Source organism: Mauremys mutica, chromosome 10 (assembly GCF_020497125.1).
Source record: "Mauremys mutica isolate MM-2020 ecotype Southern chromosome 10, ASM2049712v1, whole genome shotgun sequence".
NCBI lineage: Eukaryota > Metazoa > Chordata > Testudines > Geoemydidae > Mauremys > Mauremys mutica.
Genome location: NC_059081.1, coordinates 13,053,250 through 13,080,928, shown reverse-complemented (window position 1 = coordinate 13,080,928; position 27,679 = coordinate 13,053,250). Strand labels below are relative to the sequence as shown.

The 27,679-nt window shown below is 42.9% G+C and overlaps 1 protein-coding gene across 1 annotated transcript; it reads left to right on the top strand.

The window, feature by feature from the left end:
• Positions 1 to 321: 321 nt before the first annotated feature.
• On the top strand, positions 322 to 27,679 carry LMLN (leishmanolysin like peptidase). Its single transcript, XM_045032015.1, has 17 exons — positions 322 to 498; positions 5,610 to 5,707; positions 5,791 to 5,821; positions 6,222 to 6,304; positions 6,566 to 6,683; positions 9,323 to 9,501; positions 12,628 to 12,733; positions 12,957 to 13,051; positions 16,481 to 16,598; positions 18,024 to 18,131; positions 19,711 to 19,787; positions 20,527 to 20,637; positions 21,673 to 21,805; positions 22,793 to 22,952; positions 23,628 to 23,758; positions 24,598 to 24,808; positions 26,688 to 27,679. Exons 1-17 carry the CDS (start codon positions 322 to 324, stop codon positions 26,786 to 26,788), a joined length of 2,037 nt encoding a protein of 678 aa, XP_044887950.1. The 3' UTR covers positions 26,789 to 27,679.

Genomic DNA, 27,679 nt, shown 5'->3' with positions numbered 1-27,679 from the left:
CAGCCCATCCTAGCCCCGCCCACCTCAGCCTGGACTACCCACCTCAGCCCATCCTAGCCCCGCCCACCTCAGCCTGGACTACCCACCTCAGCCCTGCCCCGCTCCGCCCACCTCAGACTAGCCCCGCCCACCCGGCCCAGCCGAGCAGTTCAATGAACCCAGCCAGCCCAGCCCCCGAGGGCAGCGATTTGCTTCTGCTCTTACCCCGCCCCTTGGGTGTCGCCCCTAAGAGCCAATCAGACGCTTCTCTCGGCCGGAGCCCGCCTCCTCCTGCTCTCGGTTGGCTGCTTAGGGCGGAACGTGCTGCCAATCACTCGCTCCATGGAGACGCGGCGGAAGATGGCGGCCGAGCCCCGCAGTCGGGGCCGGGGGCCGTACCGGCGGCCGCCACTCTCCGCCCTCGCCGCTGCGTTCCTCCTGCTGGGCTGCAGCCCGGCCCCCGCCGCCGCCGTCGCCGCCTCTTCCAGTTGTCACCACCGCGTTCCCAGCGGCGGAGAGGTGAGGCGTGCCCGGGGCCAGGGCTCTGCGGGCGGCCTGGGGAGGTGATGGCGTAACGCGAGGGGCCGGTGTGAGGGCGCGTGTAGAAACCCTCCCGTTTTGCAACTAGGTGCAGTTTCCACGCGACGTAACCATCTGGGCTCCTGCTCAAGACTTGCTGCCGCCTGGTCCGAGGGGTTGCGAATCGGGAGGGAGGGGGGTTGTGGTCGAAAACACTCGCGATCCGCTTCCTCCTGGCTCATGTGCCAGATCGATCTATTGGATGATTGAGGCGCACTCGTTCACTGGGTTGTGTGTGACTACGTGAACAGGGAGGTAAGGGTTGGGGATATGGAGCACGCCCCTGAACCCAAGGTGATACCAGAGTGGCCCCTTTCATTTTTTCCACTGGCTTCCTCCTTGCTTTTTTCCAATGACTTGGCTGCCTATGCACCTGTCACACTGGTCCAGGGATGGTTGTGCACCTGTCACACTGGTCCAGGGATGGGGTTTGTGGTCGAAAACACTCACCATCTGCTTCCTCCTGCCTAATGTGCCAAACTGATCTATTGCATGGTTGAGGCGCGCTCTTTCACTTGTTTGTGTGTGAATACGTGTGTGGGTACAGAAGGGTTTCATTGCGTCTTCTCTCTTGGCCCCAGCTATTGTTCTCCCTTCGTGTTGCATTGATAGTGGATGGGTGTGTCTCGCCTTTTTTTTTTAATCATATATGCTAGGGACAGTCTTGTCCTCTTCTCCTCTCCTGATGTTAGTGTAGATGCAGGCAGTGCAAAATGTACTAGAGTCATATAGTATCTCAAATGCACAGCTGCATTTCAATGATCTGAGGTTTGAACTAGCTATTCTTCTTTGAGTGATTGCTCCTGTGTATTCCACAGTAGGTATGCGTGCTCGCCATGTGCACCAGTGCCGGAAGTTTTTCCCTTAGCAGTACCCGTAGTGGGGAGCACTGCTGCGACCCTTGGAGTGGCGCCTCTATAGCGCGCTATAAGGGGAGCTGTGCGCTCCCCCGACCCTCAGTTCCTTCTTGCCGCCAGTGAAGGTAGTCGGAACTTTGTGCTCTAGCCTTGCTGTAGCCCTTCTAGTAGTCTTACTACTCCTCTTCTCCTTAGTTGGATAACTTCTTTAGTTTGTTGCCTGGTGCGGGGCGTGCCCCAGGCTTCAAGTCGTGCGACTCCTGTCGCAGTTCTATGCCAAGAAGCAACCCGCACACTCAGTGTCTTCGCTGCTTGGGCGAGACTCACGTAACTGATCGCTGTAAGATCTGCTGGTCGTTCAAGCCTCGAACGAAATGTGAGAGAGAGATCCGGCTCCAGACCCTGCTGATGGAATCTGCATTGGCCCTGGCACCAGCACGCCAATCGGACTTGGCACTGGGTGCCTCATCCTTGGTGCGGAGCGAGGCGCCCTCCACCAGTCGGCACCCCTCACCTGCTAAGAAGCAAGGGAAGACTCAGCGGCGCCAACAAAAGGACAAGGGTGAGGCTGGACCTGAGTTGGGCAGCCCACGAATCTCCCCGGGACCCAGACCTCCGACTTGCACCTAGCGGAGTAGTCTGGTCCCGTCCGCATGTGCCCCTCCTGCGGTGAGAATGCCGTCGACGCCGGAGGCTGCACAGGTGGTGCCTCTTTTTATGTGTTTGCTCCCCTGATGTTAGAACCTGGCTATGCCACTGCTGTAGAGGGCTCATCACACAGCAGCTGGGGGCCACCAAGTGGGCTCGGCAGGGCTGCTGGCCACAGGGCCAATGGGTATGGGTGGGCTGGCTGGGATCTTGGGAGTCACGTCGCAGGGATCTGCCCCGCTCCCCAGCACTGCTCCAGCACTGAGCTGTCTCCACTGCCTGAGACCTGTGGGGCCCCACCTGCCTCCCCGGGGGAAGAGCCACCTGGGACCGGTGCAGAGGCTGGGCTAGTCTCAGCCAGTCACAGGGGACAGTTGGGGGAGTGGGGGGAGGCTCAGCTGGGTCCTAAGGGAGCCTGGCCCGAGTAAGCTCTGCTCCTGCTCCAGCCTGGCTGATTGCACCAGCTCTGGTCACCTCCCTTTAGGGCTGGCTATTGTGGCTGGGGGTTAGGGTGTGGGAGAGTAGGTCTCTAGTGGGTCTGGGAGGGTGCTGGGCAGTGGGGGGTGGGGAGATCTATGTGTGTCGGGGCACTGGGAAGTGTGGGGGGTCTGCGGGACACTGTGCAGTTGTGGTGGGGGGCACTGGGCAGTGAGGGGATCTGTGGGGGAGTGGTCTGGGAAGGCACTGGGCAGGGGGTTTGTGGGGGTCTCTGGGTGGTGCGGCACTGGGCGTAGGGAGTCGGAGGGGTGCTGGGCAGGGAGTTTGTGGGGGTCTCTGGGTGGTCTGGCACTGGGCGTAGGGAATTGGAGGGGTGCTGGCCATGGGGGTAGCATGGTGCAGCATGGGCCCACCCCCAAGGGGAAGAAGCATGATGGCAGCGCAGGGCCAGGCTGGACAGCGTGGGTCTGGCAGCTCCCGGTTTGCAAACAGTGCCCTTGTAGTGGGCTGGGTGGAGCGGGGCTGTCCCTGCCGTGCCATGACACATCTCCCATTGCCCCCGGCCGGCCCCTTGCTCTGAGGACTCTGCCCCCTGCCCTATGTCCCCATTTCCCCCATGGGGGCCCACAAATATGTTCAGCACCAGGCCCACAAAAGGTTCATCTGGCCCTTTTTGGGGTGCAGGCTCTGGGATGGAGTTGGGGTGCAGGAGGGTTGCAGGCTATGGGGAGTTTGAGTGAGGGGTGCAGGCTCTGATCTGGGGCAAGGGATTGGGGTACAGGAGGGGGTGCAGACATGTGGGCTCTGGGAGGGAGTTAGCAACTCAGCACGTGTAAGAGAAAGGAGCTGCAGTGATTTCATATAGACATAGAAACTGATAAAAGACACTTTTACATAGTCAAAATGTGAGAGGCAGAGTTTGGGGGAGGGAGGGGGTGTCTGTACAATATTTCACCACATTCAGTCTCCTGGCTGGAGCAATAACGTAGCCCCGCAGCACTTGTGTAAGACAAGTATCAGAGGGGTAGCCGTGTTAGTCTGGTTCTGTAGAAGCAGCAAAGAATCCTGTGGCACCTTATAGACTAACAGACGTTTTGCAGCATGAGCTTTCGTGGGTGAATACCACATCCGAAGAAGTGGGTATTCACCCACGAAAGCTCATGCTGCAAAACGTCTGTTAGTCTATAAGGTGCCACAGGATCTTTGCTGCTTCTTGTGTAAGACAGAGAGGAGCTGCGGTGTCTAAGCTTTGACAGTCTAGGAATCGGGCTGCCTGTGCTTTTAAGACTCAGCTCCAGGAACCCGCCCCCTGCTCCGGGGCTGACATGCAGCGTCCTGGGAGCAGAACGAAAACAGCCTCTGCACCCCCCCAAACCCCCAACACCCCCAGATTAGCGAGCCCAGCAGGTGGCTCATCCTGAGGGGCCACTGTTCCCCCCTCCCCCTCCCTAAATGGGGGTTTTGTCCCCGCACAGGGTCTGGCAGCGTCTCCCCCCCTGCCCCGGGCTTAACCCCGGCTTCCACCCCCCCACCCCTGATTTTTCCCCTTCAGCCCCTCTCCTGCTGCTACCTACAGCAGCTTGATCCCCCCGGCCAGTAAATTTCTGCCCCCTGCTCAGACCCTGGCAGCCCCCCTGCTGTGATTTGCCCCCCTTGGTGCTTTTAACCCCCCCCCCCCAAAAGAGCAGGCAGCAAATCGTAAGTAGAAGTGAGGGCAGTGGCGACAGCGAAAGTTACTGGGCATGCTCAGTTCGGGTGCGCATGCTCAGTGCAGCCAAAGTAGGGAATCGGGAGTGGGATCTGTTTGCATCGTTACACCGGCGGTAGTGTGGGTGCTCTCTGTGTAATGGGTGGGGGCGGGGCACGGAGTGTCCTGTGTGTAATGGGCGAGGTATGGGGTGCACTCTGCATATGGGGTAGGGGTGGTGCAAGGAGTGGGGCTGGAGCATGAGGTGCCCTGTGTGTAATGGGTTGGGAGGGGCATGGAGTGCCAGCGGGGCTTGCGGTGCCCTCTGCATACAGGGTAGGGACGGGACAAGACAAGGACTGGGTATGGGGTGGTGCCCTCTCTGTAATGGTTGGGGAAGGGGTAAGGGATGGGATCAGGGGGTATCCAAGCAGCCTGGTATCAAATGGGGTAAAGGGGGCATGGGGTAAGGAGGATTGGTCAAAGGGTGGGAGAAGTGGGGACCAGGCTACCATAGTATCTGGGTGGATTTTATAGGTATCTATGTTAGGAGTCAGGTGGTGGAAGGATGTTGGAATGTAATGGTGCTCCAGTGAGAGGTGTCAATATCTCAGTAATGCCAGAATCAGCTGTTTTGAAAAATGGCTCTGCTGAAGCTCTGCAGAATAACCTCAAACTAAAGTATCAGAGGGGTAGCCGTGTTAGTCTGGTTCTGTAGAAGCAGCAAAGAATCCTGTGGCACCTTATAGACTAACAGACGTTTTGCAGCATGAGCTTTCGTGGGTGAATACCCACTTCTTCAGATGCAAGAAGAAGTGGGTATTCACCCACGAAAGCTCATGCTGCAAAACGTCTGTTAGTCTATAAGGTGCCACAGGATTCTCAAACTAAAGCAAACAGATGGCAGATAATGAGATCATTCCAAAACAATCAGTTGCAAAGAAAACTGATATTTGATATGATATTCCAGGTTTAAATGCTTTGGTCATAATCCTGTTACTTCTAGGTCTGATCCTTGCTGAAGACATTTGAGGCAGCTTCCTGGAACTTGCATCAGAAATTCAAGAGAGTAAATGTAAATAGACAGTCAGGGCTTCTGCTGTAGTCAAAAATATAAATTTAGCCACTTCTGTAACTGTCTTTTTAAAAATTCAGACTATTTTAGTCAATATATAACTAATACAAGTAAGAGGAGATAAGGTGTGTGTATGTGGAAGTAAGTATGTTGACTTTTGGGATGATGCTCAGAGTACTGAGTGATCTTTGATTAGGAAGGTGAGAATTATTATTATTTATTATTTTATTTTAAATCAAGAGCCTTTCAATATGGAGGCATTCAGAATTTGTAAATACCTGTCAGTTTAAAATAAAATTGTAAAAATAACTTGTCAAATCAAGTTCTCTGTTCCTGTTTTTACCAGGTTGTCTACAAAGTTTATCTTAAGGAAAATCATGTTCTCAAGAGAAATGTTGATCAAAAACTGAGAATTAAGACTATATATGACAGAAGTGTCGAAGAGTAAGTATAGTGATATTTTTCTGCAGTTTTGAAATGTAAAAATATATTATCTATATCAAAATGTTTCCTTTTTTTCCCCCTAGTTTGCTCCCTGAGAAACGACACCTTATAAAGGTATGTTACACTTGTTTCTCCTTTTTGTTTGTATGTATGGTATTCTGCTCTCCCAAAAGCTATTCCACAATGTGCTGTACATCAGTTATCTGCTATTTTTTACTCTAAAAAATGTCTAGTTTCCAGTGGCACTTTGTGTATAGTTTATAAAGCACTTTGGGATCCTTCAGAGTAACTGTATATTACTGTCAATATTCTTGCTGAGACTGCAGTGCCATACAGTGGCTTAGCTGCACTTAAGACTTCAGCAAGTCTTCGTGTCATGCCATCCTTTCTTCTGCTGTGCCTTCATGTTTAGCAAATGCCCTGTAATGTGAGAGTTAGTGGTCCTAGGATGCATTTTGTACTTGTATTGCAACAAGGAGTCCATTGTGTGTATTTTTGTTTTTGTTAAATTTAGAACAAACTTTTCCCACAAGCTATTTCTTATTTGGAAAAGACTTTTCAAGTTCGCAAACCAACAGGTACTATTTTGCTAAGCAGGTGAGTGAAGTTGGTTTACTATTGTTTGCTGTGTTGATATTTAAAATACTTTGAGTGAACTTTAATATAAATGTGGAACAACATCTTGTTTTTCCACTAGTGTAATAGTAACCCCTTGCGAGTAATATTTCTCATACTAATGCCTTATACAGTAATATTGTAGCACCTGTTTATTTCAGTATCTTTAGCTGCCATGAATTATTTTACAGCTTGCCTTTTCACTTATAAAATAATTTTGACTTTAATTTAAATTAATTGAAGGCAATGCGCAACAAACCAGTATTTAAGGAAGAAAGGTGACCCTCATAGATATTGCCAAGGAGCCTGTGCAGAACACACAAGATGTGGCCCAGTTGTAGTTCCTGAGGAACACTTACAGGTAGTTCAAACCAAGTGACATCTACTTAACATTATACGTTTTATGGTTTGTGAAGATTACTAATAAAGTTAATATTAATATGTTTGACCTTTTTATATGTAGTTTTTACTTGTGGGAGGTGATCAGATTTGAGCAGTAAGACACAATATAATCTAAGGCAATAGCAGAGTTTCTCTGCTTATATTATAGAGCCAAAAGTCAAGTGAATTAATCCTTACAAAAATTGCTGTAATTGCATGACGGTGCATTGGTGTGGAGCGTGTCAAAATTATGCGATAGAAATTTTACGAATACTAAGGAAAATAGATTTAAAAAGGACATTGTTGAATATTAAGCCCTAGATATTACCAGAGTTCTAAAGCCAATTTATAATACCCCTTATTCAGTGTGTCCAATTTTCTAGAATTAATTTGCCATCATAGAGTCCAGTTTTGAAGTTCTTACTCATCCAAATCTTCTACTGAAGTCATGTTGACACAATATATTTTCTCACTTGGCTGTTTTGATTCATACTAAAATACATGATTAGCACTTCTCTTACTTGCTCTGATCATTGTAGCTTTACACTCTTGATACCATTTTTCAAACGTATTGTATGGCACTTTTACTCAGTTTATTTTTAAATTTAATTGAAATTTCATTAAAATGAATCAAGGGACACACTTATATGAAATACAGTCAGAACCTCTAGTGATAAGTGTGCCTCAGTTTTTGGATGTCCAAGTTGGAGACACCATAAAAGTCTGATTCTGAAAGGGCTGATCACTGCCTTTTTAGTACACTTCGTACTGGGCACCACCAGGAGTGAAAGTAACTTACAGGACTTATCGGTACTGCCGGAGTCCGGAGGGGGCGTGGCCTCATCCGGAAGAGGCATGGCCTCTCAAGATTTAAAGGCCCTGGGGCACCAGCTGTGGCTGGGAGACCCAGGGCCTTTAAATCAACCAGGGGCTCCCAGCTGAAGAGGTGGCTGGGAGCCCCCCAGGGCTCAGGGGCAAATTAAAGGGCCTGGGGCTCCAGCCACCGGGGGGAACCCTGAGCTTTGCAGGGCTGGGGCAGGGATTTAAAGGGCCCAGAGCTCCTTCCACTGAGGGGAGCCCCGAGCCCTTTAAGTCCTGGCCCCAGCCTGGCCGCCAGAGCTGTAGCCGGGATTCAAAGGGCTCTGGGCTGCCCGCCGCCGCGGGGAGCTCTGAGCCCTTTAAATCCCAGCCATGGCTGGGATTCAAAGGGCTGTGGGCTGCCCGCAGCCACTAGGAGTTCTGAGCCCTTTAAATCCCAGCCGCGGCCGGGATTTAAAGGGCTCTGGGCTGCCTGGTGTAGCCCTAAGAATTAATCTGTTGGTCTGTATAAAATGTCTTTTTGATAAATTTATGTATGTAATAGGCTTATAGATTTGCAATAGCTGAAATGCAAAATACCTACAGATCAGACATCCTGATCTGATGCTAAAGGCAACCTTTGGGATCCTTACTCAGAAAAGTAATAATAAGACAAAATAGCTATGCAGATGTCTGGAAACCTTTAACTAAACCAATAACAGTAAAGGGTGGAAAAAGGGATTTTTGCCCACAAATCTAACAAATACACCACAAATGCGTACATAACTGTCATTCATATGCACACACATGTTAGCCTATGAGGCAGGTGTACCCTAACATTTCCGTGGGGGACAGATGAAATTTGGGCATAGGAGGAAGGATTTCCGAATAATGCTCTATAAAAGCTGAAACAAATCACCATTAGGCAGGCGATACACCCATCTATCTGTTCCTGTCTACACTCCATCGCCTCCACCACATCTACGTATCGATGCTACCCATCTCCGAAGGCTATTAACTACTAATAGGCCGTAGTATTATCTTTTCAAAACTGTAAGTAAAAAAGAATCTAATTTCCCTTCTGCTTTACCTTCTAAAGCACCTACTTTATGTAGGGTTAAAACCAAAACGCAATCTTAAAATAGCTTCCTCTATCAGAGGGGTAAAAAACACCCAAAGTGCTGCTGCACTACAAAGCTTATAACAGTGTATTATCATAAATATCTCTCTTAAAAAACTGTAATATTTTGTAGCTTTGTAATCTTAAACTGTTTTAACATTTACTTATTGTTTCATTAATTTTAATAAAAAGGTCTTTATAACTATCTGTCTCAGTGTAAGTTCCTGTCATATACCCCGAAGTTCCTTTTATAAACTCTCTGAAGCCTAATTCAGAACGGACTTTATCTTCTAATCAAACACATTGGCGAGCCAAACCCATACTATTAATATCCAATAATAATTATTAATATTACTAATTAATAAAAAATTAATCAAATAAAATTAAATTAAGTGAATAAATTCAACCAACCCTACTAACCCACCCCAAATCAGGCTATACTGGTGCAGTCCAGCATGGCGTACTGGCTTACTTTCACTTCTGGCCACCACTCAAATTGATGAATCAAAATCACTAATCACTCTTTAAAACTTTGTCCCTAGTGTATTCACCCAGTCCACAGCAGGGATTCTAATCTTTACTTGGCTTAAAAGAACAAATATTTGTGAATGGCTTTAAGATTGGCATATTGCATTTCTAAGAACTTAAGTTATTTAGGCTAATTATTTCATATCTTTCCCATTTTAATTGCATTATCATAGCAATGTAGGGAATATAGTGCAAAAGAAGGGCATTGGGGACCTGCTGGCTTACCAGACCAAGAAGGAATTCGAGATGCCGATTTTGTACTTTATGTCAGTGCTCTTACTACTGAAAGATGTGGTCAGGAAAATATTATTGCGTACGCAGCCTACTGCCAACTGGAAGCAGAAATGGACAGGTAAAAATTCATTCCAGGCTAATTTTTACTGAGTAATTTTTTCAAGTCTTTGCATTCATTTATGCTGAACTCACTAGATATGTCTGTTCTGCTGAGTGCAATGGGTTGTTGGTTTACATCTTGTGTTCCTAAAATCTCATGCTTCATGGCTTTAGCTGGTCACCTGCATGGGTCTAGAAGGGACTCCCCCAGTGTGTTCTGGGTTTTTGCACTGAAGCATCAGAAATGGTCACAGCTGGAGATGGGACACTGGATGTGGTGGGCTGGTGCCCCAAGGTAGTTCTGAGCATTCTCTCTCTCTCTCTCTGTTGTCCAGCTGGCTGATTCTTGTTCGTGTGCTTATGGTCTAACTGATCACATATGTAGGTTTGGGAAGGAATTTTCCCTCAGGTTAGATTGTCAGTGACCTTGAGGGGTTAGCAATTTCCTTTGCAGCAGGGGTGTGAGTCACTTGTGGGGTTATCTGAGTGTATATCATTTAATCAGTTCCCTGCCATTGCAGGGACCTCGGGCATTGGTTCACCTCGGTCCCTCTTATGCGCCATAGGCAGAGAATAACAGTTCAGTCTCCTGTGACTTGTAATACTTAGGTCTAATTTTGGTTGTTGGGTTTAGCATGTGAGTGCTGGATGATGTTGGTGGCCTGTATTATACAGAAGTTCAGACTAGGTCAGTTGCTCTCAACCTTCCCAGACTACTGTACCCCTTTCAGGAGTCTGATTTGTCGTGTCCACCCTCCCCTCCCCGCCCTCCAAATTACACCTCACTTGAAACCTACTTGCTTACAAAATCAGACATTAAAAGACTGAAGTGTCACAGCACACTAGTACTGAACTTTCTAATTTTTACCACATAGTTGTAAAATAAATCAATTGGAATATAAATATTGTACTTACATTTCAGTGTATAGTATATAGAGCAGTATAAACAAGTCATTGTCTGTATGACATTTTAGTTTGCACTGACTTTGTTGGTGCTTTTTATGTAGCCTGTTGTAAAACTAGGCAATTATCTAGATGAGTCGATGTACCCCCCGGAAGACCTCTGTGTACCCCCAGGGGTACATGTACCCTTGGTTGAGAACCACTGGACTAGATGACCCAGTGGTCTCTTCTGGCCTTAAGCTCTGTGACTCCACTACAGTGGAACATGGTAATGTAGACAGGTTACATGTTAAGAACCAAAACAGTCATTCTCATATCTCTCCTTGACACAGTACGCTTTGAGATTTTGCAAAACAATATTTTGCGTAAATATTTTTCAAGTACAAAATATGCTAACAAATATTTTCAATATTTATTAAAATAAACTAAACTTTCTTATTAATGTGTGCGTACACACGCGCACACACACACGCGCACACAAAAATCAAACTACACGAAATCCTGAGAAGCTGGGACATACCGAGTCAAAGCTAAACCTCTTTCCTTAATATGCATACCGTATAAAGCTTCCATTGAAGTAAGTGCAAAACTTCTACTAATTTAAATGGGAGTAGGATTGGGCCCCTTATCTGCAGAATATGTGCACCTAGATCTTGCAATTGTATCCATTATCACCTATGTGGAGCCTTATGGAAGTTGACCTCAGTGTAGGGTGACCAGATGTCCCGATTTTATAGGGACTGTCCCGATATTTGAGGCTTTTTCTTATATAGAAGTCTATTACCCCTCCACCCCGTCCCGATTTTTCACACTTGCTGTCTGGTCACCCTACCTCAGTGATGCACTTTGCCTTAAATTTTCGTGCAGACTAGCTCCCACCCCTCTGCTGCTGCCTGAAGTTTTACAAGCTTTAAGCAAAGTGAAAATCTCTTTTTATTTTAAAATAGATCAGGGGTTCTCAAACAGGGGGTCGTGAGCTGTCAGCTCCATGGGGCTGACAGCCCAGAGCCCCCATTAAATTAAATTATACCCCCCCTTTTTAATTTATAAAGGGGGTCACACTCTGAGGCTTGATGTGGGAAAGGGGTCACCAATACATATGTTTGAAGACTAATGCCGTAGAGCTCCTAGGGGTGGTGGTAGAGAGGTCTATGTTTCTGCTGCAACAAGTCAATTTTTAAGAACAAATACTGGCCTTGTGGGACATAATTCTGCAGTACTGTATAAAGCAATAGCTTGACCTAATTTTTATTTTCATTTTTAAATAATTGTGTGTGGGTGGATGGGGATTTATTTTGGGTGGTCAAGTAAGGGAGCTGAAATAATACTCCTTGTGGGAATAGAATGTGAGATGCTGAGATTGTTTAGGCTTCTGGGATGAGCTGATTGGGCTGGGAACTGTGTGTGTGAAGGGCTAGCCTTGGGCTTGTTCTCATCGGCCAGCTAATTGTAAATAGGATGATAAGTCAGACAGGTGTGTAGGATGATAATTACCCTATGGGTTACAGCTGCGGCTGTGTGAGTTTAATTAATTAATTAGCAATTGTGATTGCTTACCATATTGTATATAAGAGCATGCTGGGAATGAATAAACGCATATGCATACACACACATGCTTTCTCTCTCTGCTTGGGATCACATTGAATGTTGAACTCTGTTCCTGCTCTCTTGCGATGCAACAACTCCTTACCCTCCACTTGAGGTTTTAAGAGATAACTGGTTGTCTCTGTTTTCTGTCTCTTATTATGGCTATAAAACAGGTGGTTTGTAATGGAAACTGACTGACTGACCCTGAGCTTCAGTTGTGCAGTGTCTGCTGCTAGATTGGAATTCTTTTATTTAACGAGTTAACTCAGTGGTTTTCAACCTGTGGTCCATGGACCCCTGATTTCCAAACGTGTCTACACCTTCATTTGAAATCTTGTAAGGGTCTGCAAATGAAATAAAGGTTGAAAACCATTGGGTTAACTTATTGACCTCCAATAATTACACACTTTTTGCAGAGTGTGTGTGTGTGTGTGTGTACGTACATGTGCTACTGCTAGTAATCTATCTAGTCAGGAAAAACATTACATGGAAGGATTTATCCCCAAAAGAGGGTGAAAAGTTATTTGCATTAAATCAGATGAGTGTTTTTTAGGTTTAATTTGTTACCTCCATATTTAATGTGATTTTTTTTTTCAAGTTGCCCAGCATTTAATCAAAATCCAATTTATAAAACAAAGCAATGTTTGTCTTCCAGGCCAGTAGCAGGATATGCTAATTTGTGTCCAAATATGATTTCTACTCAAGCTCAGGAATTTATTGGCATGCTGTCTACAGTGAAACATGAAATTATTCATGCACTGGTAAGACTTGATATTTTAACATGTCATTTCCTTGCATTCTCCCAGCTAGTTTATATAAAAAGGAATGCACTTAATTTGCATCTTTCAGCATCTGTGCTAATTGCCTTCAGGTATAATATTCTCAGTATATATATTGGGGGTTGTATATTGGTCTCTTAATGGCTTTTAGTATTTTAGATGGATTAGTATTGTCTAAACATGCTTTTTATTTACATTTTTGAAGGGTTTCTCTGCTGGGCTATTTGCATTTTATCATGATGATGATGGAAATCCTTTGACAGCAAGATATGCAAATGGGCTCCCACCTTTTAATGACAGGTATATTTTTAAATCCCTGAATCCTCTTGGTTTGGTAACTTGACAGTGTCCTTTCATTTTTGCAAGAATATATTCTGGCTGTTAGGCTCTTGAAAGTCAGAGTTGTTTCCTTTGCAGAAATGTTCTTTCCCTTCACACTCAAACATTAGTTTAATTTGTTGTAGAGTTGATTCATTTGTGGCATTATGCTTTTTTTGTGTTTATCTCTCTCACACACACACACACACACACACACACACGCGCGTCAGATTTAGGATGTCAATTACAGGGCTACCCGCACCTTTGCCTCCATTGGTGGTCTCTTTGGGTGCACTCCCTCAGGTGTCAGGCCTCATGCCTTCACCTATTTCAGAATAATTTTACAGTTTTCCCACTCTTAGATTGGGCGCTGGGCTGCAGTATACTGTGTATTAACCATTCGTACCTGAATTCAGCCAAACCTGCAGGGGTATTTGTTGTGCCATTCTTCCCTTTGGGAGGCTGTGACCAGTGGTACACAGTGATCGGACATCCTCCTTAAATCAAAGTATTGTTTGCTTTAGCAGTAGGAATAAAGAATTTAGAGCAGTGGTCCCCAAACTGTGGGTCATGCCCCCCAGAGGGGGGTGCAGAGGAACATTCAGGGGGTGGGGCCTGGGGCAGCCTGCATGGGGAGGGCGTGCCACCCACCTCTGCCACAACCATGGCTCTCTGCTGCGGCTCCGCTCCCGGCCCCAGCCTTAGCCCTAACCACGGCTGGGCCATGGCTTCCGCTCCCATCCCCAGCCTTGGCCCCTGGCTGTGGTTCCGCTCTTAGTCACGGTCCCAGTCCCAGCCTCAGTTCCTTTTCCCCTGTCTGTGCCCCCACCCCAAGGTGGGGGACTGACTCCTGGCTTGGTCGGGGAGTGGGTGGGCAGGGGTAAGGTGGGACAGACAGTGAAAAGTTTGGGGACCACTGATTTAGAGAAAAAGGATTGTAAATAAATATTCTATAAGCAGTGGGGTGTCTGTGTGCTGGTCTGGTTCCCCGGAACTGCTCCCTTTTCTGAGAGAGCATTCCTTTTTAAACCAGCCAGAGTTCTTTTGACCTGCTGGGTTCCCAGCCTTTTCCTGTCCTGGGATTGTCTCTTAACTCTCAAGTGTTTGCTGAGAAGTTGCTTATCTTGAGCCATTCTTTCTCTTTGGCTTGTGATTCCCCACAGCCTCCTATTAAACCAAAATATTCATACTATTAACAGCCCAGTAACCAGGTCAATATACAGTATTCATAAGCTATTCCAGAGCAACTCCAAATTAGTCACATAGGGTCTGTTGGATCTGGCAGCATAACTTCAGCTTCATTTCCCCCATTCCTCTACACTATGGGTAATGCTAAGTAGCAGTAATGCCCACAGTTAAACTGTGCTGATTAAAAGTTGACAGAATCCTATCAATTTTGCTTAAACTGACCACTTCACCTGCTAGCGATTCAAGGACAATCTATTCAAATTTGGGTATTCTGAATATATGAAATCTTCCTAGACTGAAAAGAGTTGGCAGTCCTGTCATACTGAAATGTGACTGTCTTCATTTTTCAATAAGATCTCAAATTTGACCCTAAACCTTAATCTGCAGTAATTTGGTCAGTTTTCATGTCTGTTCCTTAACTGATACCACCAATAGTTAGTTAACTAAGGGCCTTCATGTCATTGAAGTACTACAGTAGACAGCCATAGGTCTGCAGTATTATTATTCTGTGTGTTCAGTAATGGACAACTACTGGATAATACTGTAGGTTACAGAATATCGAGGTTGAAAGGGGCCTCAGGAGGTCATCTAGTTCAACCCCCTCCTCAAAGCAGGACCAATCCCCAACTAAATCCCTAAGTGGTCCCCTCCAGGATTGAACTCACAACCCTGGGCTTAGCAGGTCAATGCTCAAACTGCTGAGCTATCCCTTCTCCCCTGCAGCCCTTTTAGGACTTCAATCCGGATTATCCTGCAGTCCTCTTAGGAACACTGGGGTCTTGCCTCTGAGGACTGCATGATCCATCACTGTGGATCAGTTCAGTGGTGTACTTAAACATACACCTAACTTTAAGAACGTAAGTAAGCTTACTGAAAACAGTGATTATATTCATGATTACACTTAGACATATGCTTAAGTACCTTGCTGAATCAAGGTTTATTCTTCATATATATCTTGTATTGAGTTTACTTAAATCACAATGATGTATCACATGTCAAATATCATTGTAATTGAATTTACTCAGTATAAGATGTCTATCTTCCAAGGTTTTTAAATATAGAATCATAGAACTGGAAGGGACCTCAAGAGGTCATCTAGTCCAGTCCCCTGCACTCAAGGCAGGACTAAGTATTATCATTCTAGTCCATCCCTGACAGGTCTTTGTCCAACCTGCTCCTAAAAATCCCAAATGATGGAGATTCCACAACCTCCCCAGGCAATCTATTCCAGTGCTTAACCACCCTGACAGTTAGGAAGTTTTTCTTAATGTCCAACCTAAACTGCCCTTGCTGCATTTTAAGCCCATTGCTTCTTGTCCTGTCCTCAGAGGTTAAGAACAACACTTTTTCTCCCTCCTCCTTGTAACAACCTTTTATGTACTTGAAAACTGTTACCATGTCCCCTCAGTCTTCTGTTAATCATTTTTGTTGCTCTTCTCTGGACTTTCTCCAATTTGTCCACATCTTTCCTGAAATGTGGTGCCTAGAACTGGACACAGTACTCCAGTTGAGGCCTAATCAGCGCAGAGTAGAGCAGAAGAATTACTTCTCGTGTCTTGCTTACAATTCTCCTGCTAATACATCCCAGAATGATGTTTGCTTTTTTTGTAACAGTGTTGACTCATGTTTAGCTTGTGATCCACTATGACCCCCAGATCCCTATCTGCAGTACTCCTTCCTAGGCAGTCATTTCCCATCTTGTATGTGTGCAATATGTAATGGCACTATGTAGGATGATTTCTGCATGCCTATAATTCTCATTTACTATTAAAAAAAAATCACAATACACTTTCCTGTTTTTCAGTTAATTTAGATATTTTCAGTATAAATAAGCAATTTTGCAACTGTTTTCCCTTTTAGTAGTAAAAACTCATTCCTTTGTGCAATTTCTGCAAGTGAAAGTTCTTAGCTTTTTAGATTCTTTCCTGATATGTGCAATATATTTTATTAATGCATAATAATTCTGAAAATATCTCCTTAGTAAACTTCTTCAGTCTGGCTGATCACAAAATGCAAATTAGGCTTATAACTTGGAAGAATATTACTAAGGAGGAAAGTTGCCCAGTTAAACTACTTCATTTTCATAAGGAATTAAAGTACATATTAAGAGGATACTGAGCACTGTTCATTTTTTTGGAAGGTAATGTTTAGTTTTGGAGCGTAGTCTAGGTTTATTGCTTAGATTCTGGTAAAACATCTCTAATTAAAACATTCTCCTTACAGTCTAGGTTTGTATCAGTGGAGCAATAAAGTTGTTGATAAAGCAGTGAGGTTATGGGATATACGAGGTAATAAGATGCTGCGCCATGATGTATTTCTTCTGATAACACCTCGAGTAGTTGTAAGTACTGATTAACTTAAGCTTCTTTCATAGTGCATCTGTCCTGATTACCATCAGATACTTGAACTTCAGTCATTACCATTTTGTTGATAACAAAAATGTTAATTTACTGGATACTACAAAGAAAAAAGAATTCTTGACCACATAACCTGGTTTGGGTCAAACTTTAAAGAAAATCATACTCCTAGTTAATTGAGAGATATTTAAGTAAGATGGAAAACAGTTAATTGGGTCTTGAGGTGTAAGGGGAGAAGTAATTGAAATGCAAAGACAGAATGTAGGGGTTGGGTAGAGATACCATGAAGGATAGAGTAGAAGATTAAAGCAGATTTGGTAGTGATTAAATGGACCATCCCATCCTGCTCACATCTTGTTTCCATAAAGTCTGATCCTGAGGCTTTGATCACTCGCAATTGCTATTGACTTAAGTGATAAGGCCCTTAATCCTTTTTCTGTTCAGTATTCATCTTTTTTTTTTCATATGACTAGTATACCTTTCCTTTCCCGTTTAAATACTACTTGTTTTCCTAATTCCGCCTATAATGAAGTGTCAGCGTTGAAAAATTTCATCACACCTTTCCTCTTGTTTTAGAAATTATTCCAAAATGTTTGACACCCTTTCTCCTCCAAGCTCCCTCCACCTCACTCTCTCACAGTCTTTCCTTTCAAATTTTAACTTTTTTATTTTTAAGGAATTTGAGGACAGAAACCAATTAATAAATGAAACCGAACAACAGTACTTTCACCCAAACATTAATTTTGGTATTATAGATTGTTTGGAGAAATTCTAGTCAAACCTTTACTTTTAGGAAATTGAAATAACTATTTGTAGCCCAACTCTTTAAAGCTGTACTGCTAACTATAGTAAGGGGCTTCTGCTCATCCTGGTTACTGTCCTATTGTGAGGTGGGAGCTGGGAGGGCAGGCCACAAATCTTAGACAGGGTGATGCCTGTTGGCTAATAGCGGTATGTTTTGATTTTTCTAATGGAAAATTCCACCAGAATCTCTCTTCTCATGGAAAATTTTGATTTTGACAAAACCCCGTTTTCTAATGTGAAAATGTTTTGTTCAGAATTTCTTGAGCATACCTAATCGTGAAGGGGGGGCTATTTCATGAAAGCTTATTTTCTGTGAAACATTGTTTTCAGATGATCCTGATATGAACTTGGAATAAGTAGGTAGTATGGTATGTTCCTTATTAGCGGCTAACAGCCAGGTTGCTGGATTCAGTATTGGGAGATTCACTAGTTTGTTAGAGCTTCAGTAAGGAGAAGTCCTTCTGCATTCAAAGGAAAATAGCAGGCTGTGGTAAAAGGAGGACATTAAAATAGTCCTTTTAAAAAAAAAAATCTTAATCAAGAAGTTCATTTCTGAGTTTTTCTCAGTATTTTGAGAATGAGGTTGTAACAGTTCTGTTTTGTAGGAAGAAGCTCGGAAACATTTTGACTGTCCAATTCTAGAGGGAATGGAGCTTGAAAACCAAGGTGGTATGGGTACTGAGCTCAATCACTGGGAAAAGCGATTGTTGGAGGTTAGTGCTGGTAAATAATTCACTAAAGGGGATAAAAATGTAGATTTTTTTTTCTCCAGTTTTCCAGGTGTATCGTAGATCTATTGGAAACCCACCAGTGTTAAACTAACTGAAATACATTGCAAATAACTCTAAGCTGTGCACATTAAACCTCTATTCATTCCCACACAACTCTCATACCATTCTCCAAACTCTTAATTCTCAGAGCACAAGGTTCACCAGTACCTAGAAAAACAGCATCAAATGACAAACAATTAGAGGTTCGCTTTTCTATAGTTCTTTCCCTATCTTCCCCCAACTTGCCCTGTAGAGTTTATTAGTGTAATACAGCTATGCAGTGATCCTAGTTTAATTTGTTTTATGTACTTCTGTACCAACTAGTCTCTTCATAAGAAAACTACATTTATAAGGGCACTTTTGAACTTGATCTTTGTTTACTGAGTGAGTGTTTCTGGGAGGAGAGGGGAGTGGAACTTCCTTTGAGCCAGTTTATCTTTTTGTCATCCCCTCTCCTTCTACCTTTTTGTCTCAAATCCTGGGGAGCGCAGTTTAGGCACTACCGTGACTTCATAAAATCATAGAAATGTAGGGCTGGAAGGCACCTTGTGAGGTGATCTAGCCCTTCTCTGTGGGATAGGATTAAATATATCTAGACATCCCTGACAGGTGTTTGTCTAACCCAGTGGTCCCCAAACTATGGGGCATGCCCCCCTTAAGGGGGTGTGGAGGAACATTCTGGGGGGGCACAGTGGGGCCCAGGTCAGCCCCCACAGGAGGTGGGGAGGGAGCGCTGCTCAGTCCCGTTTTGCCCCCAGGTCTACTTCAGCCGTGGTCTCACACTCAGCCCCAGCATCGGCCCCTTACCGCAGCCCAGCCAGGACCCCAGCTGCCGGCCCCCATTGCGGCCCGGCCGTGGTTCTAGCTCCATCTCTGGCCCCAGCTCCAGACCCTCCCCCAAGCTGTGGCCCCAGTCTCAGCCCCCTTACCCCTGTTCGCATGTCCTCATCTCCACCCCCCCCACAGGAGCCATAGCCTTGGCTTGACCCTGAAAAGTCTGGGGACCACTGGTCTAACCTGTTCTTGAAAACCTTCAGTAACAGCAGATCCACATCTTCCCTAGGTAACCTGTTTCAGTGCTCATCTGAATTTCTATGATCCCCCTCCAGTGTGGCTTTTGCCATCTCCCCTGTGCAGAAATTCCTCTGAACAAGGCAATTGACTTTTCTCTCACTAAGACGGTGGTCATTTAGCCTATTTGATTGTCTGTGCAGCATTGTTCCTTTTATAGTACAAATGTTAGTGACCTCGTAGTCATGGGTAAAGCCACAATATCAAATCAATATTGTGCGTTGTGGAGGTAAGCAATAAGGGAACAAATTTCAATTTCAAGATTTCCTAGGGAAGTTGGTAAGAAAAAATTAAACATTTTTGGAAAATACTTTTGGTGTCTTTTAACTTGCAGTGAAATGTTTTCAGTATGGAAAAATAACTTCTTAAAATACTTGTCAAGGAAAATGTGCTCTGAAAACACTGTGAATCACTTTTCAGAAGCTTCCTAACGGTTACTGGTAATTTTCAGAATGAGGCAATGACTGGATCCCACACACAGAACAGGGTCTTCTCCCGGATTACCTTAGCATTAATGGAGGATACAGGGTAAGAGTGAAAAGACCAAATGTTGTTAGTCTTCAGTTTCAGACCTGTGTATTTTCAAGCTATAAACAATGAAAGTACTGTGGAGTTCATGCACCTAGAGATGTTGCAGTTAAATGAATACAGCTTGCTTTATGTAAAAAGTTAATAATTAAAGATATTTGGTATAGCACTATGTTGTTATCTTCATTTTTCTTCAGATGTCTCTTGAATGCCATCTATCATTACTCTGTCCATAAAGACCACACCCTTGTGTGTATCTAGTTTGTATAATCAAATTATGCCTTTGGGGTAAAATTCTCCTTGAAAAGCTACATAGCAGATCTTCACTGTCATTCAGCTCTTATTACAGGTATAGAATTTCCATGCCTGGAAGGAGGGCAGAATCAGTCAAGATCTAACCTGTGGATATGAGAGCAGAATTTCCCCTTTATATATGTAAGCCCTTTGGCCAATTACTCCTGTTTATTTGGCACACTTTATCCATTGTACAATGCCAGATGTAGTCACCATTTATTCAGCAAGAGATGCACATTAACAAATAAAACAAGTTTTAGCTTTAATTCACTATTTGTAAAGTCAGAAGGAAATATTCATATAATTTATATATACAAGGGACATAACCTACATTAAAATTTTCAGTGAATGAATAAGGAGATTATCAAGTTTTTAAACTGTCTTCTGCTGATTGGTCAGAAGACCAATTTCTCAGTTGTATTTCCATTTCAAAATATCTTTACAGCTGGTATAAAGCCAATTACAGCATGGCAGAGAAATTAGACTGGGGCCGTGATAAAGGCTGTGACTTTGTGATGAAAAGCTGTAAATTTTGGATTGACCAAAAGAAAGAGAAGTAAGAACACACTTTTTTTTTTTAAAGCTCAATGTTCATGTTCATCTGTGTGTGTTTGTCTTCATTCATATTATAAACTTTTTGAAATGTGTGGCTGTTTAGTGTTGTGAGCCAAAAGTCCAATGAACTATTCCACTCATCGCAATGCGTGGTAGCTTTTAAATTGGAAGAGAGTTCAATTTTAGCTGCAACAAAATTTCCAGTCTGTCTCACCAAAGTGCTACAAAATCATTTGACTTGCAACAGAGGACAGACGGCCTTGACAATAATTATCCTCTGTAGATGTTCGCTGCTTCCCTTCATCATGTGTCTCAATATGATGCTTTGAAACCTGTTGAATTTGCAGTTTGTCAGTATTCAGTATTCACCTACATCTTTCTCTTATGTTGTGTAGACCACGAACTCACTTTCATTAGGTTGTGCAAGAATAATAGTTGATTGGCTTCTATCACTAATATCCTTGCTTTTACTGTAATTTTTTTTACATTTAATCTTGAAAAGTGGACATGCTATTACTTTGCCTCCATTGAATTGGAAGTGCAAATGACTCTTAGAAGTCTAAATATCTGATTGCACCCGCAACAATGGGGAGCGGGCTACGGTCATTTTCAAAATCAGGCCTAGTTTGTGTTAGTTCTAATAGTATTTTAGATACTGCTCTGACCCATAGGGGGCATATCTCATTACACTTTGTATTAGCAGGCCTTCTCATGTTTTTAATCTTTTCACCGACTTAAAAATTTCTAAAGACTAGCAAAAAATTAGACCATCTAGATGAGTAAGAGCATCCTAGATGAAATACTTTTTGATTTAGAGAATATTGTGTTGGTAAATGTATGGATGCGTTTCCCATGACATTGAAGACCAATCAAATGGCAATAGTTTGCTGCCAAGCTCATTAAGAGACCAGTGCCCAACACATGATGGACCAATGAAGTGGGGAAAAGTAACACCAGTCCTTATAGAATTGTCTAGCAAAAGCAATTGATATAAATATGATCTAATTCAACTAAGATTTTCTTTCCTCTTTTGAAGGAGGCAATTGGTGAGTCCATATTGTGACACTCTGAGGAGTAATCCACTGCAGTTAACTTGTAGACAGGACCAAAAGGCAGTAGCAGTATGCAATTTACAGAAATTCCCAAAGCAGTTACCTCAGGAGTATCAGGTATAATGCATCTTACTCCATGGAACAGCTCAAATTATTTTTATTTACGTCAGGAGTTCTCAAATTTCATTGCACCATGACCCCCTTCTGACAACAAAAGTTACTACACGACCCCATGAGAGGGGACCAAAGCCTGAGCCCTGCCGCTTCGGGGATAGGGGAGTCAAAGCTGAAGCCTGAGCCCTGCTGCCCTGGGTGGGGGACTAAGCCTAAGGGCTTCAGCCTCAGACAGGGGCCTTATAACCTGAGCCTCGCCGCCCAGGGCTGAAGCCAAAGCCTGATCTCTGCCATCCAGAGTAGTGGGGCTCGGGCTTCGGCCCCGGGCCCCAGCAAGTCTAACGCCAGCCCTGGCAACCCCATTAAAACAGGGTTGCAATCCACAGTTTGAGAACTGATGACTTAGGTGGTGCAAGATGTAGTGGTGACTTAGGGTGTAGCATTCTTTCCCTCTGAGTTGGTACTGTACTAATATGTGAAGGGGATGTGTGTTGCTGAAAGTGCCCTATTTCAGAGAAGGACAAATGACATGCTGACCGTTTATGGTCATTAGAAATCTCATGTTGGTCTCTTCTGAAAGAACAATGATGTTCATCTGGCTCTCTGACCAAATTCCATCGTAAGTCATTGCAGGCTCCTACATAGATTTCCCTGGAAGATTTTCTGTATATGGTATTTCTTCAATGCCTTACCTAACCTGCTGCCGGGTATTGCTGTGCATTGTTACAATAGTGCTGTTTCACTCCGGAGGTGGCTGTGATTTGGCAGGAAAAGTGATTTCTCTCGTGTGCATATATGTGTGTATATACATGCAGAGTTTAAAGTGCTTTCGGATCCATCTGGCACAAAGGCATTTCTTAAACATACCAGTGCCCATGTGCAGCACCACTGATGTTGGCAATTTGTGATTATGATAGATTCAATGAAAGCTAAATATACACTTGTCCTTATTGCACAAACTATTTCACTGTCTCATTTTTTTTCCTCTAGTACTTTGACAGTCTTAATGGAGTACCATCAGAAGATTTGCCTTATTATGGTGGCTCAGTAGAAATTGCTGACTATTGCCCCTTTAGTCAAGAATTTAGTTGGCATTTAAGTGGTGAATTTCAACGCAGCTCAGATTGTAGAATAATGGAAAATCAGCCAGGTCAGTTTCTTGTGAAGTATATTTTCAAAGTGTTTTTCTTGTTGCAGAATTCACAAGGATGGTCTTATCTGGACAACCACACATTTCTAGTTAAGAACATTCTTTAGAAAACAAGGTTCTTTGCTGTTTTCAGTCCACTTTCTGTTGTCTGGTTTGTTCAGCAGACTATTTTTTCCCCCTCTTCCTTTCTCCACTCCCAACACTTTCCTTTTAGTCTCCATTTTTCTTCATGAACAGATGGGGTGGAGTAAATTATATTGAACAGTTACCATCTGATACTCCTGCCTAATTTGATAATCTGAGTTTTTACACTGCCAGTGACTCAGTGGCCTTACTGGGATGGTAAATTAGCACTGCTAGTGTACAGTTTAGCTGGCAGGCATACATTTGCAGTCTGGTGGAAGACTTATTCAGTTTAATGTTAACAGAAGTTGATTTATTCCAATGGACATTAAGCTGTTTCAGATTGTGGAAATGGTGTCCTAGCATTTTAGTCCTAACATTCTATGAGCGGTCTGAAGAGTTAGATTTTCTTTCTGGTGTTTGTTGAAATTGCCCTATAGATCGTTTACTACTTGAAGTTAATTTTCTTTACTAATTTACAATAGGGGCTTGCTGATGTTCATTTAACAAAGCTGAGTTAACTCTTCAAAAATGTGTTCCTCTTTCCTTCAGATCCTTTAAAAAACTATGGTGCAGAGAAATATGGACCAAACTCTGTGTGTCTCATTCAGAAATCAGCATTTATCATGGCACAGTGCAGAAAAAAGCTCAGTTATCCTGATTGGGGTAGTGGATGTTATCAGGTAAGGATGACATTTTAAATAAATTTAGAAACCATTTTTTAAAAATCACACCTTTTTTATAAAAACTCAGAATTTGTTTTAAAAAATAGGATAAGATTACTTAATATCACAGGCTGTTTTTGTTAAATAACCCAATATTTTTAGCAATGCTTTAAAAATAGCTTCCTAACAAGAGCATGTAACTTAAACTATCCACTGGAAGTTTAATAAAAATAAAAAAAGATTGGGGTTAAGAACAGGGCTAGAGGACAGATCTGGATGTTATATTTATCTCTACCACAGACTTCCTATGAATGACTTGTCCAAGGTAGTTTTTGTGCTTCAGTTTCCCTAGCTGTAAAATAGGAATACTAATTTTTCTATATTTTGTAATTTATATTGGGATGTCATCCACACAGGATGTCTAGCTTAATTTGTTTTGTGAGTCCCATTGAGTTTAGGTGGAAGGCACTGGATCTATGTAAGTTTATTTTTCATAATCATGATCATCTTGGCTATACTAATTAAAGAATGGGTTCAAAAATATTCTTAGCACAACTGAAAATGCACTTATATCAAATCATTGGCAGTATGCAGATGATTATAGTAATTCTTAATTCAGTGGTTCAGTTAGTATAATTGCAGAAAAGAATATGACCAAATCCTTGAAACAAATAGCAGATTAAAATAGTTAATTGTTCTAAAATTAGCAATATGGGTTTCCAGTTCATCTGTGCTGTCTCCAAGCCAGTTTGTGAACAAAATATTTACTTATTGGAAGAATCTATAAACAAGTTTGGATAATAAACAAAGCGACATGTTTAAACATAACAGACCTAACTTGGTTTCTTTATTTTAAGGTTTCTTGTTCTCCCGAAGGGCTGAACGTTTGGGTCAAGGACACAGCATACTTGTGCAGCCGCTCTGGACAAGTGTTAACTGTTAGCGTTCAGATGAATGGATGGGTACATGCTGGAAATCTAATTTGTCCAGCTTGTTGGGACTTCTGTGATTCCTGTCCCCCTGAACGGGATCCTCCAGCTTCTAACATAACAAGGGCACTATCAATTGGTAGGTTGCTTTATGATTTGCTTATGTGAAATAAAGATAGGTAAAACATCCGAAAACTTCAGAGGATCTTGTCAGTTATTGGAAAATATTAAGTGCTACAGGATTTCAGCAGTGTAACTATTCTTAAATAACTTGAATGGTTTGTACTTCGATTAATTAGATTGAAAATCGAAATGTAGACATCTTTGGGGAAAGACTGTATTGACTGCCAAGTAAATCAAAATGGAGGGGCAAACCCTCCCTTCCTCTCTATTCCAAAGTCCTGAAAACTTTGAGAGCGAAGGGAGCAGAGCCGGAGTGGTGGTATCTTAAAACTGTATGGTAATGTTTCTGATGGTCTGGGGGATGGTTGGTTGGAAGAAATATGGCTGGGGAACAGCCACTTCATATAGTATAATCTCTGGCAGTCCTCCCAGAGATGTCTCTGTAGCCTATGGAACTTCCAGTAGACCACAAGGCACTTGTGTGTTTGGAAGATTATGACTCTCTCTTGCAACCTCTATGGGCCTGGACTCCTGCTTGTAGTCCCCACTGGGATGTTGAATTAACACTTTTGTAATTTCACCTGTAAACTTGACCTCATGGAGATAAAATAACACAGAACATGTATGACCTCTCTAGACAGTGGTGGCTGCATGAGCATCAGATTTTAATAACTGGTGGTCTTCCTTTACTGACTTGGAGCTTTCATTTTATTATAATTTGTTTTGCCTAGCCGCTTCCTAAAATTGAAGTTAACAAAATCACATCATTTACCTTTAAGTATCAGAGGGGTAGCTGTGTTAGTCTGGATCTGTAAAAGTGGCAGAGTTTTCTGTGGCACCTTATAGACTAACAAACGTATTGGAGCATGAGCTTTCATGGGTGCATCCGACTAAGTGGGTATTCACCCACGAGAGCTCATGCTTCAATGTTTGTTAGTCTATATGGTGCCACAGAACTCTTTGCATCATTTACCTTATTCATACTAATGGTATATTACTTTTCCATAACTCCTAAAATGTTGTGTAGTCCTTAGATATGCTGGCCATATTCCAGCTTGGGTAACTACATTGTCTCTGTGAACTTGCCATCTAGTCTCAGCTGAATATGCTATTTATCTTCACCTCCTGTCCTTAAATTTCTATATAATTCTGTTGCAAACTGTTAAAACAGCTGTTTTTGTTCCATCGTGGAAGTGACCAAATTGCAGTGATTAGGGAAAGAACTAGTGTATAGTTTGTAAAGTTTTTCTAGGAAGAAAAATATTATACACATTAATATAAGGTAAATTAACTCGAGTTCAAGTATCTGCTTTAAGTTTAGCATAGTGTATCCTGTACTCCTTGTGTATAGAGATTATTCAGAACAGATCTCTGAGACTGCTGGTTATGTTAGTATCACCCACATTCTAATAAATCAGTAGAAAAACACGCAGTCTCCCTATTTCTTTCTTCCTGTTCTTTTCTTTACCTCAGTTCTGTGGTTTGGTTTTCAGCGTTCTGCTTTTATGGCAATCTAAATCAGAATTATTCAAAAACCCAACTCTTGTGAAAGCCTGAGGCACTGTTAAAATGTTGATTCTACCCACCCCAACTTCTACCCGCCTCTTTTTCGTGCTGTGTTCAGCTATTTTCTGACCATTTTCCTAACTGCTAATCCTGAATCAGCTGTAGAAGCAACACAAAGCACTTCCTATCCTAGGGGCTAATCATGTTGCTACTGCAGAGTTCCTAGCCATGGAAGGCTAATTTGCATTAACATAGACAGTATTTCAAATGAAGTTTTGTATGTTTTCATGCCTTTTTTTTTAACTGAAATTCATGCTTGTTAAATTGTTCACTATTTTGTGTTTTTGGTGTGTATTTTGTAACTGTATTTTCTTTATATTTGACTTTAGATTTGTGCTCCTGTTCCTCCAGCCTGGTTGTAACTCTCTGGCTGTTGATGGCTAACTTGATCCCCTTGCTGACAGGATTTCTTCTGTGTGTATGGACTTAAGTGTGGGTAAAAAATGTACTTACTCCAAGACTTCACCACCATGCTGCATTCCTCGAGTCAAGAGCACTACCGTAGTGCAACATCTCTGCAGGCAGCAGTCTCACACTGGACGATTGCCTTTTGGTCTATCTCACTACTGCTTGTAGCCAAGAAGGTGCTCACAACAGCAGCTAGCTTTTAAGAGGAGGCAAAGTTTACTATGCTTTCTCAATAAGTGCCAGTATTTTCGGAATTCAGACCTTTAATTTTAACAGTAACAACTTTTGAAGATCAAATATGCTAGCTGCATTAGGCAACTGGCAACTCAGTCATTAGTGATATACATGTGAAACTGTAAGAGTGCTTCTTGGATTTTGTTTTGCTAAATCCTCTGTGTAAGTGATAGCAGGATGTTGTTTTTTAGCATCCTCAAACTGGAGATATACCTCAATGTTTCTTTAGTGAAAAGCCATGGAAAAAAATCAGTTGGCATTGCTGCTAGGAACCTAGGCTGAAATGGGCTTTTAGCGAGTCTTGCAATTTCAGCCACACACGCACAGACATACACACAAAACACTGATATTATGGCATTGCTGCCAAAATACTATTCTGTACTTTGAAACTTATGGTGAATTGATGGTATATTTTTTCATCAGATTTGTTTCTTTACATTTATTCAAATATTTTAGTAATCCCACTTCAGCTTTTTGAAGCCCACTCTCATTGAACGCGTGCCAGTTATATGAAAATTGATGCACTACGTATTTGAATCTTACCAGGGTAACTTTAAGAAGGGGGTTCACTGATGTACTTTTGATGGTATGGTCAAAATATTTCACTTCACTACAGTAGTTTTTGTCCTTTACCTTCAGTATCAGTGTTCAGAGTGCAGGTGAGGTGGGGGGTGGGGGT